Below are 19,257 nucleotides of genomic sequence, written 5' to 3'. Positions count from 1 at the left end.
CTTTAGACTTGTTTTTGAGCGTGCTTGAAAATGAAAGTTCTATAATGAAGATTTTGAAAGAGCACCTCTAACAGATGCTAACACTAGTCTATTTTTCTGCCCCAAACAGGCATCACAATCAATTTATGAAGCCAGAGTAATGGGTCTTACTGGTCAAAGACAACAATTGTACCAAGTTTCATTTGAATATCTTGAAAGGCTTAGATTTATAGCCAAGGTTAAAAAATTGCTTGTTAACAGCGCCGTCACTAAGGCTGTCACAGAGCCTCAACTTTTTTATTTGAAATACAAACAAGTTAAAATTGATAACACTGATCTTCACCTTTGACCCGTAAATCAGAAGTGCGAACTAGATTAAAACTATTAGAGGTAAAACTGGTCGCAAGTTATTGTTGACAGTGTTGTTGAAGTATTGACCATCCTTTTAGCAATGTGAGACCTTGATCTTTAGCCTATATTTAGATAAACTTCCATCATAATCAAAGACAACTGTAAACTTCCAATGAAGTTTCATAATCTTATGTCAACCTTATCAAAGGCCTTGTTCACTGATCATCCAGCCAACCGACATAAAATTTTGCACACCGGCCTTTCCCTTTTCTTCAGACAGCTTAATGGCAAGATAGATGTTTTATGTCTCTAAGATGAACATAAGCTTCAAAGAACTTTCATTTCAGAGCTTTAATAGTAATTATCGCCGTAAGATCCATACCTGGGCAATAACTGGTATGTATCATCAATGTAGATCTGAGCGAGTAAATAATCCAGTTTCCTTAGCTCCAAAATCTGATATGCTAACCAGTCAGCCTGACCAGTCATTTATTTCATAGTTAAAATTAGTATGAATCCTTTCTGTGAATGTTCAAATACAATGTTAATGTATAACATCATCTACACCTGAACAGTTGGAACCGTGACAGGATCCTTTTTCAGATGCACTCAGTGTTAATTCCATTAAATCCAACAGCTCTGCGGGCATGTAAGGAAAATTGATAATGCATATGATTGAGATTTCCTTTGAAAACTGTGCTGAACTCAAAACATGGTGTAGACAGTATTTTTTCATTGATTTATTTGATATATATATATAAATTATATTATTATGTATATGTCATATATTCATCGTAATGTTTAAAAAAAAAACATGGACTAGACTACGAATATATAGCAGTAAAATAATTGTAAATAATGTTGAAATTGATTTTGTCCCTAAAAATAAAACAGACAATAAGCTTGCCATCAATTGCTCCTTAAGAAAAAAAAATATATACGTCAAAGAGCACCAAAAGAGCATTCCAATGCTTGACTGTTTTTTTTAGTCAATAAAAGAATAACTACAATTATTAAAGCCAGAGAGTTATGCTTGTAGTTGCTACACATCTGTAATTGTTAATCATAACAGTTGTTCTATATGTGAATATCTTTAACTGTTTTTTCATAATGACTAAGATTACTATCTTCACATAAATAACAACACCAAGCCTACCTGACCCATATTAAACTTGACTTTTTTCTTCGCAAACAGACCGGCTAAAAATGGAAATCAACAATTCATTTCACATCCTTGAAACTAACAGACTACTGACAAATCACAGTGTTGTCTTCACTTATCCTCAATGCTTAAACCAGCTTAGCACCAGAACAAATAGTCCCACAAAACAGATGTAAAACCACAAAAATCCCAACATCTCATTTTTCTTACTCGCTTCAATGGGTTTGGTCTTCAAAGGCGCAAGGGTACGGTCCCACTGTGTCATGATGGCTTTTCTAGCGCCTTTCCACTTGCCTGGCCCCTCTAGTCGGAATTGGTAGGGCGTGCAGGGGCCGAATATACACTTCATGGCAAGAGCACGATCCTTCAACAGCAGCTTCACTGAAATATTATGTGATAAGCTTCAATTATAGATTAATATTGATTAAGGTGTACACTGTTTTGATTGCAGTGATGAAAATTAGCACACACCCCAACATAAAAATAAAATTGGTTTTGTTATATGTCTATATATTCTGGCTTGTTCAAGAAAATCTTTTAACTATCTGATCATATACACTTGAAGCCACTTTTAACCCGACACTTATATAATTTGGTAGAAATAGATTATTTATGAGCGAAATATGTTTATAATATAAAATTTATTCAGCACATAAAAATAAAAAATACCTATTTATTATGGATAAGGCCTCCTATGTCTGTCCAATCCGTATGCAAAATTATTTTTGCTGATAGATTTCAAGTAAAAAGTTTTCTTGTGTTGAAGCTACATTTATACACAGAACAACATTTGTTTAGGAAAAAACATGATTAAATAGTCTTGGCAACATTGTTGTCTGTTGGCGAAATTTTTCACCTTTTGCGTTTTATCTTTATTAAGGATTGTTGGGATAAGAGTGAGGTTTGTGCACATAAACTGCTTTAAACCCCCAGTAAATTTACATTTTACTGACTGTTCCAAGGCGGTACCTAACAATTCTTGATAAACAAACCTATTTTTTTATATATGTAGTATGTATGCGCTGTGCTGTTTGTGGAGTTTTGTGCTGTTCTTCTATGTTTCTTGTTTGTGATTATGTGTTCTATGTCTTTGGCGTTTGCCCAGTGCCACTAAACCGGTGTTTAAACTTTTTACTACTGAGCTTGTTTCTGTAGCTTTTTGCATAAATATTGATCATAGCACTAAAACTGTTTCAAGATATTTAAATGAAATTTACTACAACAGCAAATTTCTAGTGTATCTTGACCCTTGTGCCTATAACAAGCTTGGATTGGCTTGTATCTGTAGGTTGTTAGTTTTATTGGCAATATGCACATGATTGTACAGGAAAGTCCCTAACTTTAGCTTCAAAAACTTTCGAGTTATGACCCCTTTGTTCACTCAACAATGCTAATGTTAGGGAATAATTATGTTATACAGAGAGACCAAAACTCACCTAGGTTGGGTTTACACCCGTTCAGCAACGCCAGCTCATCCAGGAAAGGGATGTAATCCACCTGTATCGTGTGACGTGGCGAATGCACGTACCGTGCGGACATGGCCTCCGCTTTCCCCTTGATATTTGACCACATCTCAGACCTGCTGGGAAGTTTGGTGACACCCTGCATGTACATTGTATAATGTTCAGAAATTTTCGAATTACTGTAAATTGTGGTAATTAGCGATGTCTTTTTATGCCCCCGAAGGTGGGCATATTAATATCGCACCATCCGTCCGTCCATCCTTTCGTCCGTCCGTGTGTCCAGCTCAATAACTCGTGTCCGGGCTGTAACTTTCCCTTGTATGGACAGATTTTAAAATAACTTGCCACATGTGTTCGGCATACCAAGACGACGTGTCGCGTGCAAGACCCGTGTCCCTACCTCTCAGGTCAAGGTCACACTTAGTGTTTATTCACAATGGAATGCTGCATATAAGGACATAGAGTATAGGTTGTTTATGTGTCCGGGCTGTAACTTTCCCTTGTTTGAGATTGTTTTGGTTTGGGCTGATTTTACAAGGTTTAAAATTCACGAAGCTATTGTCCAAACATTGACAAAGACCTCTTAATAAATATTTCTCTATGTTTAAAATACACTTGATCGACTGGTGAAAAATCACTAATATTGAACCCTCACAAAATCTATGCAATCAACAATAAGTCAATAATTATTAAAAACAAGCCTCTCCCCCACCTTTTTTTATATACTAACTTATTACATTAAATACTATAAAGAATTGGGTCTGTGTACCAAATAACGCCTAACCTTTTGAGTTTCTGTGTACTGCATTCTGAATACCCAGGTATTAAGACCCTGAATATGGCTTACCAAAAAGTGGAAATTCAGCCTCCATGCTGGTAGCTTAAGTAGGAGTTTTGTGTAAGTAAAGAATGACTTATGTTTACACAATAGATTTTAAAAAGCGGATGGCGATACTAATATGTTGTTGTTTTTTTAGTCGACAAAGGGGCAAAACCCAACTATATGAAATCTAGAGTTATGGGCCTTGATACACATGTCTATTGTTAAATAGAAGTGTCACATCACTAGTGAATATCTTTATTTATTTGAGTTATGGAAAAGGTTAAACTTTTTCAAAAAGATGATGGTGTCAACAAGGCAAAAACAATACCTCAACATTTTTTAAAGCTTAAAAAACAAAACATATAAATAGTGTGAGTTTCAGAGGGTGGTGGAACATGCTTAAGATTTAATTAATTAACCATCAATTACAAATGCATAAATCTTAAAAGGGCATGAGAAATAAGCATGTTAAATGTTAATTGCCATAAGGACTACCCACCTTAAAAACCCTTGTGGCAAGCCGACACTGTAGTTCACTGATGGGCATGATGGCTCCTAGCGGCTGTATAAAGCCTATCACAGCTAGAGTATGATGCTCCAAGTCAGGGGGAAACATATACTTAAACAATTCCACCTTATTGTTCTCAACTTCAATGACGCTTTTGTCAAGGAAGGGGAAACCGAATGTGTACCCCGTGGCAAGAAATAGAACATCTATATCATCTTCAAATGTCCCGTCGTCAAACTTAATACCAGTCTCTGTGATTTCTTCAATATTAGACTTCACTTTCACTGAACCACAGATAATTCTGTTTGGCAAATCATCGTTAACAGTTGGATGTTGTGCAAATGGGCCATGCTTTGGTTTCAAGGAGTACAACTCAAGATCAACTTTATTGTTGAGTTGCTTTTTGGCCATGGTCTCGATAAAACCCGGAAATCGTGTCTGAAGGGCGTTGAAGAACCGGCTGATATAGCACATGTCGACCGGCATGCCTTTCTCTGCGACTCTGTTCAAGATCCAGGACCCGCGACGTGTACTCAGAAACACCTGCCAAGAAAATGAGAAATGGAATAAATGTTGCTTTGTATTTCATTAGATTTATAGATTTATTATTTAGTACCAGTATTATTTGAATCTCATAGATGTGAAATGATTTCTTGATTTCTATTTTAAGCCCATCTGTATGCAAAGAAAAAAGTCAAATGCTTAGTTTTAGGACAAGGTATAATTCATAGGATGTCAATACATAGGACTAAAGCCTTGGTCAGTCTACCCTTTTTATGCTTAACAAAAATAATGTATGGTTTTGTTACCCTAATGACCGAATCTTTAAGTTCTGACCCATAATCATTTGTAAAGCAAATCAATTCCAATAATTATCATTATTAGAAATATAATCCATGTGGAACAACAGAGTTTATATAATTTGTACCTGGTGATACAGCTTACGTATATTTGAGTTACTTTCTAGGCAACATTAATATCAGAATGTGTATGTCTTAAGTTTGTGTTTCAGGGTCAGACTCAGAAAATTGAATTATTAATGTTTCCAAATTTCTATAATCTAACTAATTTTGACAAAAAAATGTGCTTGATTGGCAACAGAATATTTGTGACAGATACAGCGCCTTTTATGATCTTTGCCCTTGTAATAACATTTTACAATCAAATTTGCAGCCTCAAACTTCTACGCAAGACATTAGGGAATAAGGGTCCTGAGTATACATAAAGCAACTGATTGCTTATTAAATAAGTCTCCATAATTTTAGCAAGTATGTGTGGGTTCTTTTAATAACCAGAGAATGACATAACTAATGTATGAAAAAATATTTAAAATTTAAAATCTATTTAATATTTAGATAAAAACAATACATACACACCTGTGAGGCCACTCTACTAAGTTCCACAGCAGCATCACCCCCAGAGTTGCCGATACCAACAATAACGACCCGCTTGTCCTCATAGCTGAGGCTGTTCTTGTAGTCATGGGAATGAATTATCTTCCCTTTGAACCTGCAAATATTGGTACATTTTAAACAAAGTATCTGGGGCAAGAGCTAAATATATATATTTCCTTGCCACTGAGAGCCATGGAAAGTGAGGGCAAACAATGCAATCAAAGAAGTATTACGATTTGAAACGGCTTGATCCAGATTCTTAATCATATAATTCATAATATTGTACTTAAATATGTACTTATAACAATCCTCATGTGACTATTGACATCTTCAACTTTGTTTTATGTTAGTAAAAGACACAAATAGCCATAACGATTCTTTTTTTTCTTTTTTTCTTTTCGTAATGTATGTGTTTGTTGAATTATTTAACAAATATTAAATCTCTATTGTAGTTTTTACTTGTATGCATATCTAAGTGTAATGGACATCACTGTCGTGTGTGTGTGTGTGCGTGTGCGTGTGTGTGTGCGGGTGTGTATGTGTGTGTGTGTGTGCGTGTGTGTGTATGTGTGTGTGTGTGTGTGCGTGTGTGTGTGTGCGCGTGTGTGTGCGTGTGTGTGCGTGTGTGTGCGTGTGTGTGTGTGTGTGTGTGTGCGTGCATGCGTGCGTGTGCGTGCGTGTGTGTGTGTGTGTGTGTGTGTGTGTGTGAGCTTAACCATACTGATAGGAAATGCATAGAAGGTTATATTATATAAAGATGAAGATAATGTGTTATTACTACTCTATGTGAAAATAAATGAGAAAAAAAACAACTTTGTTTTATTGGTGGGCTACCATTTAAAATAATTGGAAGACCTACAATGCCTTGTTGCCAACGTGGTACAGGCAATAATTTTGTGTCACTGTTTCTGTTACATGTTTTTAGGGGCATGGAATATGTGGACAGGACAAAAAATACATAGCTTAAGTCCTTACAGATAAGAAGTGGCATAGTTTCAAGTTAAATATTGGTTTAGCCACCAACCCGCAGAGTCTGATATCTTAATAACACAACAATATATTATATGATTTTGATCAAAGTTAAATCAAAACCTTTCAATGGAACTTTTACAATGTGGGGACACAATTTTTTGTTTGAACATGAATTTGATGTCTACTGGACTAGATTATGCTATTTCTAATTTGATCATGTTTATGAAATGTCTCAATACCAAGTTCAGAATAAGGACTTAAAACTGCTAAGCAGCGCACAGATGACTCAAATATGATGATTGTAATGGAACTAACATAATTATAGATTTTGTTAAAAAATAAGTACTGGTATCCATAAACTTTATCTAAGTCATGAGTCACCCCTGAGAGCGTTTGTAAACAGCGGCTCTGGGTAACTTACTAAACATCAGACATTAAAATAAGGCCTGGCTGTATAAAATCCAGAATGTGAACATGTCCAGTTAGCATGTTAATAGTGCATAGCTTGTGGGCTTGTGCTAATTTCAACCACTGTAAATTGTTAAAAAGTGTAAAAACAAAGGAGCAACATTTTATTGGGTTTTTTTTTACCTGTCCTGTCCAGGGAAAGATGGCTTGTGTGTATTGGCATGGTGGCCAGTACAAATCAGAACTGCGTCATATACAAGTTCCTTGCATTCACCTGCCAAAAAAATTGTAAATCCTCAAAATTCCAGGAAAAGATGGAAGAATAACCATTTACATCTTGCCTTCACCTGTGACAGTATTAGTCACATATTGCAAATCCTAAAATTAAAAAATCCCCAGGCCCAAATTTCTCGAAATTTCTTAAGTGTATCAATGTTAGTAGCTTATTTCAATATTCAAAAACATACTCATGATTTCACTTAATAAAAGTTTATCATGATAACCATACAGAAAATTTCCCTTTTCAAGTAAAAAAAAACCTCTTAAAAGCATAAATTATCACCCAATTTATATGAAAACAAAAATAATGAGTTTAGCTTAATCCTATTATTAGGGACTTAAAATGTTTCCAGATAATTTAGCCCAATATTACTTCTACTTCTAGGGAAAGCTGGCTTTTAAATTATGTAAGCATAGCCTTTCTATCAGCATGGTAGTAATAAGATACTACACAAGGTTTTTCCTCATCAAATGTAAGCATTACATATAACAAGACAGCCCCTAGCAAACACCAATGCACGTCTGTTTTTTTACAGTAATAAAAGGTGCATGACTTAACAGTAATCATGGCCAGAGTTCTTGGCATTGCTATACATGTGCATAAGTTTACCAAGTTTCATCATAGCCAAGGTGAAAGCGCCAAAGTGCCAACAACAACGACACAAAGGCTATGACAAGACCTCATTTTTTTTCTTTGAATAGCAGAGGAGCTTAAATAACCAAAAACAGTCTGTGGAATTAGTGTAATTCATACACTGTGTGTTAAACAATACCTGTAAGTTTGTCTTTCACATTTAGCAGCCATTTGCCTGTAGATGCAAAATCCCTACATTTCTTCAACGTGATTATCTGAAAGCAGACGTGTGGAAATAAATTTGTGATTTCATCATAACCTTTAGTATAGTTAGGAGTTCCTTTATGCAAATGCAAATCATTTTTTGTACTTAGAATTAAATACACCATTGTAAATTAACATTTAAAAGCTGTGTATTACTTCAAACAATATTCATACATGGGTAACATTTATAAATGTTTACATTGAAATCACTAAGACACATCAATTATGAATATCCATTTTTCAGTGTCTTTACTGATATCTGTTGTACAACTCATAAATTCATTGTAACCCAAACTTTTAACACACTAGTTTAGAAACATGAACTAAATAAGTAAATTGTGAACATGCAAGTTTTGAATGAGTGAATTACAAAATCCAACGCAAACACCCAATCAAATTTTGCATAAAACAGGGTCCAATTTCACTTACATCTAGTGTCTCAGTTTATAACTCTAAAACATGTCATTCATAAAAAAATATGATTTTCACTACCAATGCTCTTTTCATATATAGCAATTTGACAATGAAATTCTGTTATGAGTCTTGAATCCAAAAATCAGACGGTTAACTTTCAGCTCAGGGGGAAAATAGGACAGGGACTGATTCCAAAGGGGAAAATTTTATAAAAAGGGAATTGCAAATAAAAACAAATAATTATTGTTCTAAAATAAAATGGTGAATATTATGTCATATAGGCAATAACATGATTCTAGTCACAGCATATTTTAATTATAAAATAAATCACTTTTGAACTTCTTAGCCAATTGATGTATATTAATTATATTCTGATTGAATGAATACATACATAACATATTTAAGTGAAAAATCGCCAGGCTGATTTTAAAATGGGTTTATCAATAAAATTTCCAGAGCAGTAACAATTTGAAAATAATGATGACGTTATCAACCTTGTTAACTTTAATAAATTCTGACCAATTGGCCCAATGCATTATACCTCAGTGTTGAACTGTATATACTTGGTTAGTCTGAACTCCTGTGCATACAGATGGAAATACCGCAGAACATACTTGTTGTGCATGAACACAGGGTACTCGGCTGGTATTGGAAAGTCACTGTAACACATTATCTCCTTGCTGGTGTTGATCACCTGGAAAAAGAAGGGTTTCAAACCATGAAGAGGGCCAAAATACAAAAAAAAAAATGGGAAGGGGGAGGTAGGCTTTATTATTCCTTGTTATTATTATTTTTTATTGGGCTTTATGTAAGAACTCTATTTTCATCATGGGGAAATAGCATTGAAGAAATACTCAGTGTGAAACTTTAAATTAAATATTAAGACACACACCAAAAAAAATAAATATGAATATAAATTGGTAGGGTCGGCACCGAATTCGAAGGTAGGGTCTGGTAACCTGCACCAAAAGTTGTTGTTTTTAAGGCCTAGTGTAATGAAAAGGTCAGCAAAAATGATCTTATCATGTTGAGACTTAACTTTAAGACTTCAGTTGAGATTTGAGTTGAATCTAGAATATCACAACATCGACATATGGCCACTAGACAGTCACATATTTGTTTTAAGACATAATTCACAAAGACAAAAATCTGATTCTCCAAACATTCTCCACAGACATATAAATCGTCAACGTTTTGCAGGTGGTTTATATTTCCGAGCCACTACATACTTTCTACATTGTTCTTGAAGTCTAGAAAATGATTCTAGATAACGGACTTGGCAATCATGTATCATAGTTACGTATGCAGTTAGTACATTAACCATCATAATTATGTGTTTACTTGCATCTCTAATTTTTTTTAGTTTTATTTTAAGTTTAACAAGAACTGTCATTCTAAGTAATGAATGCCCTGAATGACCAGACAGATTAATGGAATATGCCAACATTCAGGAATAACTAACATAAACTATAAGAATTAATGCAGGACTCCATGATGGGTGAATTCAAGTGTGGGGAGCGATCAAATAAGAGGTAGGGACCTCCGACTTGCGTTGGAGAGATTTGCATTCAAAGACTAGGACTTGCCTGTTGAACCCGACACATAGCCTTTATGTGTAGAACATCTCTGCCAAGTTATTTCAAAATCCAGCCTTGTTGTTCAACAAAGTTACATTAACCTCCAAATGTGACCATGAACTTTGAGGTAGGGCTGTTGGTCTTGCATGCGAAACGTCAGCATTATGAACGGATGGTAGTTATATGAGCCTTGTGCGCAACACATCAACTTTGAGTGCAAAACACATGTGGCATACATTTAAAAATCTCTCTTTGCATGACAAAGTTACAAGGTAATGACGTTGGTCATGCATACGACACTCAACTTTGTGTGCCAAACACATGTAGAATGTTGAATGCTACTAGAGTCAAAGACAATCATATTATGATTAACCTTCAAGTTTGACCTTGGCTTAGGTGGTAGGGATGTGGGTCTTGCAAATGACAGGTCATCTTTATGACATACACATGTGAATTTTAATTGAAAATCACCCTGAGAGTGACAAAGTTTCAGCCTGGACATGACCACCTCTTTTTCATGATGTGCATATAGCAGAATACCGTAAAGATTCACTTCTACCAGGTTATTTTAATATGTCACTTTTAATAACAACCAACAGCCTGAACACACAAAAACAAACAGTTACGTAAGGTGTGATTTTAAAAATGCCCACTACGGGGGATTTGGGGGGATCATACTTACTGTAGATTTCATAACACTGGCCTGGCCATCCCTCACTTCATCTTTGTAGTTCCACAGACCCCCAAGTTCATCTGTCCGTTCATAACATGTCGGTTCAAGCTCTTCATCCAGGCAACACTTGATGGCCGTGAGCCCGCTGGCACCAGCTCCAATAATTGCAACCTTCATGATATCAGATTGCTTACAATGTACCTCAATAAATCATTGTGTACCTAAAATGAAAGAACACTCAACAATGACTATCACTTTATTTACGTAAACTGTATGTTTAAAATAAAAACATTCATTGCTTCACTGTATTTTTTTTTCCGCGTCAGATCAAAACTAACCATTCTGCAGATGCTGAGAATCACATGACATGCTGTTGAGGCTTGCACAATTAAAAAAACACCAACACAGGAGCACTGAATAAGCCTGTGTTACACAGCTTTCAGAAATGGTCTTCTTTATAATGGAACTTGTGTGGGGCCGGTAGAGGTGGGCATGTCTCAGGGTTTCTGTTTGCTATGCAAATATGCTTACAGGCCCTGTACGGCCTTACTTCTTTTTTTTTATAGGGCTGTCATGTGCCAGTACTTGAATGGCTTCGAAAACCAAATGGGCTTGCTATTGCATATATCGGCAGACTGTATACTGCCAATTTGTTGCTTGTCATTTCATATGGCATTTCATACGGACTTTCCACATGTCTCTCAGACCCATAGTGCTCTACAAGTCTTCAACTACAAGCCCTGGGCCTAGTCTAAAATAATAGACGTGTTATACGGGATTCTTCCAATTCCTAACGTCTAAACGGATTTGTGCAAAAACCGGGGATGTTTGAAAAATATTGAAATTGTATTAAGTGAAGTATTTTATGGTTGAAATGGATAATAAAGGTTTGTATTCATATTTTACCATGTAAGTGAAAAGTTATTTTGCACAAAACAAGCATTTTATGCATTAAAACACATTATTTACCTTTTCAATTAAATGAAAGTTGACTGACACAGACAACAATTATGCCAAGCAGAACAACTCAACCCAATCGTAATAACTGGGCCACCTCCAACAAGCTTAGCGATAGACCTCGTAGATACAACCCTTACAACTTGGCCATGGCGGAAATGTTCCAAGTTTTAAAATTGTAAAATAAAGCCTTGCAGATGCCCTTCATGTATATATCGTTATGTTGACAGAATGAAATGAAGAAAAACCCATCAAACTCATAATTATTTATTGGATATATGCTTTAACCCAGAATCCCGATCAGAATAACTACCCACTTTTCGTACAGAACAATTTGTATGTGAAGGATTTGCCATATCAAAAATCATAAAAAAATCCGTCAACGTACAATTAATTTGGACTAGCCCTGGGCCCACCCGTAAGGCATTAAATGCTTAACCCATGTCTGAAAACTTTTCACAGTCCAACATCAGTTTGCAGATATCGATCTGATACTGGTCGAAATATCATATTTAAGATTGTCGAACTAACAGATTTTTCTAATTAGTTTTATATAATTTCGGATACAAAATATTCGGACAAAACTTAAAGTATACTTCGATCGCCAAGCTGTGCGAAAATAATATTCGGAGGCATACGGTAAAGCAATAAAGACATTCTTGATTCCAAATCAGAACTTACCAGCTAGTGTTTAAAGCAAATAAAAATGCCTCTTGCTTAATGTTTTGGTCCCAGATTGAACGTTCTACTTTATGACAGCTACATCTAACCTTGACCTTTAAGAGAGGGAGAATTTCACATTCATAAAAATAAAATGAAATTTATTTAGAATACTGCTTTGTGAATTATCATAATGAAAATAAATCATATTTTAAATTATTTACATTCATATTAATTGAAAATTTTAATTTACAAATCTTCACGTATATTTCTATAACAATTATAATAGCTTCCCCATTTGCGCGCGTTTTACATTTTTACACGGGAAGGTCGTGATTTGGGTTTCGTACCCTAAAGAAGTTTCGTAACCTTTTAAATCACAGTGTATAGAAAACAAGCAGCATCTCATATAAAATGTTGATTGTACTAGTATTATTGAAATAGCTAACTAACTTATTTTGATTTTTTAACAAACTTTTTAATTTGAGTTTGAGCTTTCTAAGTCAGTAAGTAATGTACACATCCTGAGTTCTCCATTTAAAGCAATATACGTGACCTTGGTGATATCACATATCAAACGAGATGCGTTTAAAAACTTCATCAGTTCTGCTTTACGAAATCCTGCACAGTAAATCAAGGGAAAGAACTTAGGCGTATCATTTCGTTTTAAAAATGTGCATTTTTGGAGTGAACATGTTAGATTTTTACATTTTACATTTGAGATTTTCTGCAATAGTGTCAAATCCTGATATAGGTCGGTTTGGTACAGAATCCCGTTTCTCCGAAAAAATGCGTTATTCCTCTCCACGCACACACGCTTACTCGCACGTACACGATCTTGAACGCACGCACGCACGCACGCACGCACGCACACATAAAGAAAAAATAATCCCATTATTAATTTTAAAAAAACATCACACAAATTAAAGAAAACAATCATCATGTAAATAGCACCAAATGAAAACACGATTTTTTTCACAGTGATCAATGAAGTATAAGTGAAAACAACAGCATTACTGTACGGTAGAAACCCATAAGTTCGATATCGGTTGGCTCGATTTCCTCGTTGGCTTGAACTAGATGTAAAGGTAGTATTTTAACCAGTCCTTGTGATATCGAGCCAGCGGGTTTCGACTGTATATTGTTCAGTAAATTTTGCAATCAACCACAGATATCTAAAATGTTTAATATCCAAAGGTCATTTATTACCAAATTTAATATAAGGTATACTTTAACCCCGTCAATACCTATCCCGAGGGCTTGGCTAGCGATCCTGGCATATTTCACTGTATTAGTCCAAACCCGAAATCGCTATGATCAGTTACTGATACTTTTCCGATAATCGATCCAGGGTCCCTGCAGTTATTTAGTCGGTGTTCCGGTAGTTATAATCACCCACACCTCAGCACCAAAACCACCACCGCCATCAAAGGCACTTCGTAGCTCTTAATTCCATTTTTTTTCTTCTGAATTTGATATGTAAAAAATGGTTCATGTTTTAGTAGTGCAAAAAACAACGTGAGAATTGAAATGAAATAAATTATATGCACTAGATGGTCCAGAAAAAACTGTCGAAGTTTACTTTTGATCTCAATATCGAAGAAAATGGTAATAAAATACGCCCAAAATGCACCATTTCGGACTAGAAATTGTTAAAAATTTCATGGGAGAGTACTCCCAGCCCCTTGCCAATACATTAAGCCAAATAAGTATCGGTTTTGAGTGAGTGCCGCAAGTTTAAAGCTTACGCCCATAAGTTTCGCCCCCTCTAAAACGCCAAATCCTGGAGCTGCCTCCTGATAAGTATGTGTATTTGATATTACTGTTCTGCCTGTTTTGTAGTAAAAACGATGAGCTATATATACTTCAGTTAAATAAATATTCTGTTCTATTCTGTCACTATAATATTAGTGGTCCCAATTATTTTAGTCTAAGAAAACAGTTCCTGCTAAATGCCGCAAAGAGCTACGAAGAACTATACTTATATAGAAAGCTAATAAGAACCGTTTTTTTTAGAGTTGGAAGCAACTATTTAATATTAATACATTTTACAAACAAGTTAAAAGTTCAGACTAAAATATTTTTAATCGTGACTTCACTGTGTAGTGTTTAACATTAACAATTGTTACTTTAAAGAGTTTCATGAAGTCAGATTTTCGCTTTCGTGGTTTAGGCTCTTTTTTGCTAAACATCGTGTTAATTTAAGATATAACCAAGAAATGATTCTATGTAAATATAGATTGCACTAAAACGTATATACTCTCGTATATAGAACGAAGAAATGTAAATAAAATGATAAAACCATGTATCATGCACGTATTTAAGTAAATGTATACATGCATTGTTATCATACAGGTATATCAATATAATTATACATTTACCGAGACCCCATTTTCTATGAACAATCTGATATGCAAACCTGTCATCCAAGAATATTTGCTTATGAACATGTTTCTATAATACACAAATAAATGCAACAATTTGAAATCAGATTTCTTCTGAATGTTCAATACTTAATCATGTATTTCATTACATTAGAACGTTTCATCTTCGTCCCTCTTAGTAGGTCTTAATAGTACTTAATATTATATAGCAGTTCTTCGTGGCTATTAGTGGCTTTCATTTACAGGACCGAAAGAAAACTGAACAAATACCACAACTTAGCAGGAATGCACAAATAATCAGGAATGCACAACGAATTGCTCACGTCTTTAGAAATACTTGCCAAACCACTACTCATGCAAGAGGAACAGTTTTTCTGGCCTCATTTTCATTTCATTCATATGTGCATTGACAGGGGCGAATCCAGCAATTGACGTAGAGGGGTGCGTAACTTTTTTTTTACATTATATTTGGTTAGAGAATTGTTGGCAGATGTGTTTGGGGGTAACCCCCACCGACCTCTCAGAATTCTCTAAAAAATGAGTCCGAATAGATGCCTTTGGTAAATTAGACGATATATGATTTCACTAATGATTGGCGGTACAATGCTGTATTTTTTTACAAATTAAACAAAACTTATGAAGACATTTTTTTCAATCTCTAAGAATTTAGAAAGAGTTATGTCAAATAATATATTAATTGATAATTATTTCTAGACAAAAACGAATAAACATACACTCATGTATGACAACATCGTCTTAACAATTAAAACAGATGCGTGACAAAAACTTTTATGTAATAAAACACACCGATGTATGAGAGAATATACTTTGAAACACGTTATGCGAGTAATAAAATAGATTTCAATTCTTCCACGGACCCTATAAACCAGGGTCCGTGATTCTCCATAACTCATCGTTGGTCACCTTGTATCCGACCGACCAATCAACTTATTGTCATATTTCGTACCATGTACATGTACACGCTCAATTAACACATTATTATTATATGTAAATAAGCATGTACATACGGTACGACTTAAAAACTTTTGATCGATCGGTAAGGTACAAAGTGTCAACAGTATGTTACGAAGTAATGGTATAAAATTTACCGAAAATAAGATGATACGCAATAACTCAGGGACGAAATTACTAAATCGTGCTTTGCATGGCTCATGCGGTTACGTCATCAACTCCAAGGCCCGCGTAACTCCAAAGACCCGCGAAACCCCACAAGGCAACACAACTTTATTAAATCTGGCAAATACGTAATTGGTTGAATCTGGTAGAAATATTTCTCAACTCTTCGGTGAGTATGACTAAAACGGTAGACTGTATTGATATACATGTATATTTGTAAAAAAAGATTAGTTGTCTGGTAATCATTGAAAACGGTATTTTCTTTTTTTCAAACATGTGACCGAATGATTTTCTGTGTTCAATTTATTGCGTCACCAAGAAAAAAATAACAATTTGTGTACGATATGGTGCAATACTTTTTTTATCCGATTTTGATATAAAAATGTTGGGCGCTTACCAATGCGAGTACGCGGCTGAGTCCACATGATTCTGACCAAAAAATCGGCCAAAGTTGCAGTATGCGTACTTGAGTACATGATCATACATGAACCTTAAACTGTCCATTTTCCAGTACTAAATAAGCAAATGAGAACGCCAAGAATGCATCATGGTTTTTAAAATATTCCGAGGGGGCATGCCCCCCGAAATCCCCCTAGCACAATTATGAATCCAAATGAATAGGGGGCTAGCTATGCCCCTGAAAGTATATGTAGACCATTTAAATGCATCCCCCCCCCTATAAAAGTAAAATAATTAAAAACTGCTACAGAAATCGACTGAACTAGAAATGTTACTAAACTCTAAAGTTGTTTTTTTTTAAATATTTAAGTCAAAGTATATGACTCTTTTGACCAAAAATAGATAACTTCCCACTTTGTAGTGATGAATAAATGGTTAAGTTATTGCTGTTTTCATGTATTATTTTCATCTGTTATTAGCTTGTGCATTATTGGAATTTAAGTTGCAGTACTTCCAAGGACAGACAGAAATTTCAGATCTTGCAGTTTGTTCAACCCGATATGCCCCACTTTTGCTGACTTAAAAAATACATCCATACAGTCTCCTTTAGCGAGACGTCCACATAAAACACTTTGGAGTAAATTGACTGCATGGCTAGACGGTGTATTGACTTGAGGTGCGGTTTAAGTTGTTTTCGCTGTCTGAAACTGAAGGAAAGATGAGAAATACGTGGGTTTGACCTCGCAAAATATTCTAATGTATTAAATTGTACTATTACTTCAATGATAAATGACATTTAAGTCGGTGAAAAATTTTGCTTGGTTGAGACAAGTTCAAGTACATTTATAAATGTTCTCTTCCTTTTCATATAGTATAGATATTGTCCAGGAATTGTTTATATCATAGTGAATTCAATGCGGCGATAGTGTGGTTTCGAAATGCAAACCATCTTTCAAGTCTTAAAAGCTGCACTCTCACAGATTGACTGTTTTGACAATTTCTTTATTTTTATTTTTTGAAGGAGCCAGTTTTGCTTTGAATGTCAGGAAACCAGTGATATAAGAATGCTGGAAAAAAATCACATCGCAGGATTTCATCCTTTGTTTACGTCACAAATTGATGTTTAAATTAATGCAGAAAAACTTATTTTATTATATGAAGTGTAAGAAACGCTCAAAACATTACATTAACGTAAATATGTAAAACTGCAATCTGATTTTTTGTCAGTTTAAGTTTTGATTATAACTGGTTTCCACACATTTACTAAATATTGGCTCATTTCAAGACAAAAATATAAAAGTTGTCAAAACTGCGAGAGAGCAGCTGAAAGGTGATGTCCTCTAAATATTTATCCATGGCTTGTGCCTCTGGGTAATTCGAGAAAGTGTTCATGCACAAACATGTAATAATTATGCAATGGTTCAAGTTAATTAGTTAATGCGACGCATGTCACATAAAAATACATTTTGGCAAATGCATCCTTATGAATAAGCCTTTGGTTTACCCAGCATTTATTCAGAGAGTAATACATAAATCATGAGCATTGAAACTTGATAAATAAGGCCTAAAAAAAAAATACATTTGGTTCGGGTTACCCGACCCTACCTACTGAATAGGCGCCGACCCTACCGTTTTTATAGTCAGTTTGAAAAAAAAAATGAAAAACTAAAAAAAAAAAAAAAAAAACCTTAAATGCTTGTACAGAATATAGCTTTAAAACCATTCTCCAATGATGAAAATTATTTCTTTCATGCTTTACGATGAAATATGGGGTTTTAACAGTGAAATAACAACAGTGAAAATATCAATTTGATATTTTCACTGCAAAATAAGGAGTGAAAATATTAATTTTCAGAACTACTTTTAAAATCCTTTGTTGTTACATGTACTTCCCTTGGTCAAAACAGAACACTGGACTTCAGTAAATTATGTCAAAACATGTTAAAAAAATAAAGAAATATTTTATAAATTTAAATAAATATATAATTGGAAATTAACAACTTACCGTTTATTCCCGGTTATCCCGTTTATCAAACATTTTACTGATCTTTGAAGCTGAATGTTCGAACATTTGCTTTCATTCCAAACAAATTACAGACAAAAACAACTGTTCGAACATAAATAAAATTTTATAGCATCGTTCAAATGTATTTTGAACTGTTAACCGTTGTAGTACGTAAAATGAGCTTCCTGGAGAATTCACACAACAATTTACAGATAGATCCGATATTTTTTACCCCACCCACATCTCAAAATGTGTCAACAAACTAGCGTGGCATTTACTCTTCTGGAAAACAAACATTTTATAGAGAAACAGACTGGTCTCTGACAGTAAGATGACTGAATATTAACTTACTATAAAAACACGCGTATATGCAGTCTTAAACTAAGAAGAATGGTTAAAATCCAGTGAGTATCAACATTTGTTTTGTTAACACATTTGACCTTCCAAATTTTCATTCTTTAAATAGCGGCGTAGTAATTTGGTTAAAATAAAAAGTGTTTTCATATTTTTTTGGAACCTTTGTGCACTAATAATACTTAATTTCTTACTGTTCATAAAGCTTTGCAATAAAAAATGAGCGAATATTAAGCTATAAGTATGAATAGCAGAGAACTATTTCTCAGCAAACCGAAAGTAGAAAAGTTGACAGCTATAATTATGCATAAGGGGCGCCCCACGGGTAGCGGCGTAAAGCCCACCCTTTTCAAAAAAAGGGGGTAATTCAGAAATAAATAAAAAAACAAATAAAACTCCAAAAATAAGCATAAAAGAAACAGAAAATTTGTTTATTTCAGTGTAAGATCGTATTTAATTTCACTCGTGATCATAAAAAAACTACATTTTCACTCGTGGCTTCGCCACTCGTGAAAATATG

General features: G+C 34.6%; 1 protein-coding gene across 1 annotated transcript; it reads right to left on the bottom strand.

Annotated features, from left to right (window-relative positions):
- Positions 1-1,073: 1,073 nt before the first annotated feature.
- LOC128223066 (flavin-containing monooxygenase 5-like) lies at positions 1,074-12,572 on the bottom strand. Its single transcript, XM_052932302.1, has 9 exons — positions 12,480-12,572; positions 10,851-11,062; positions 9,133-9,285; positions 8,113-8,188; positions 7,244-7,334; positions 5,663-5,795; positions 4,278-4,829; positions 2,929-3,094; positions 1,074-1,873 (listed from the first exon to the last, which is right to left on the bottom strand). Exons 2-9 carry the CDS (start codon positions 11,016-11,018, stop codon positions 1,614-1,616), a joined length of 1,599 nt encoding a protein of 532 aa, XP_052788262.1. The 5' UTR covers positions 11,019-11,062; positions 12,480-12,572; the 3' UTR covers positions 1,074-1,613.
- Between the last annotated feature and the right edge of the window lie 6,685 nt (positions 12,573-19,257).

The sequence above is a fragment of the Mya arenaria genome, chromosome 17 (genome assembly GCF_026914265.1).
Source record: "Mya arenaria isolate MELC-2E11 chromosome 17, ASM2691426v1".
Classification (NCBI taxonomy): Eukaryota; Metazoa; Mollusca; class Bivalvia; order Myida; family Myidae; genus Mya; species Mya arenaria.
The sequence above is the reverse complement of the archived record's forward strand: the minus strand, read 5'-3'. Positions and strand labels throughout refer to the sequence as shown.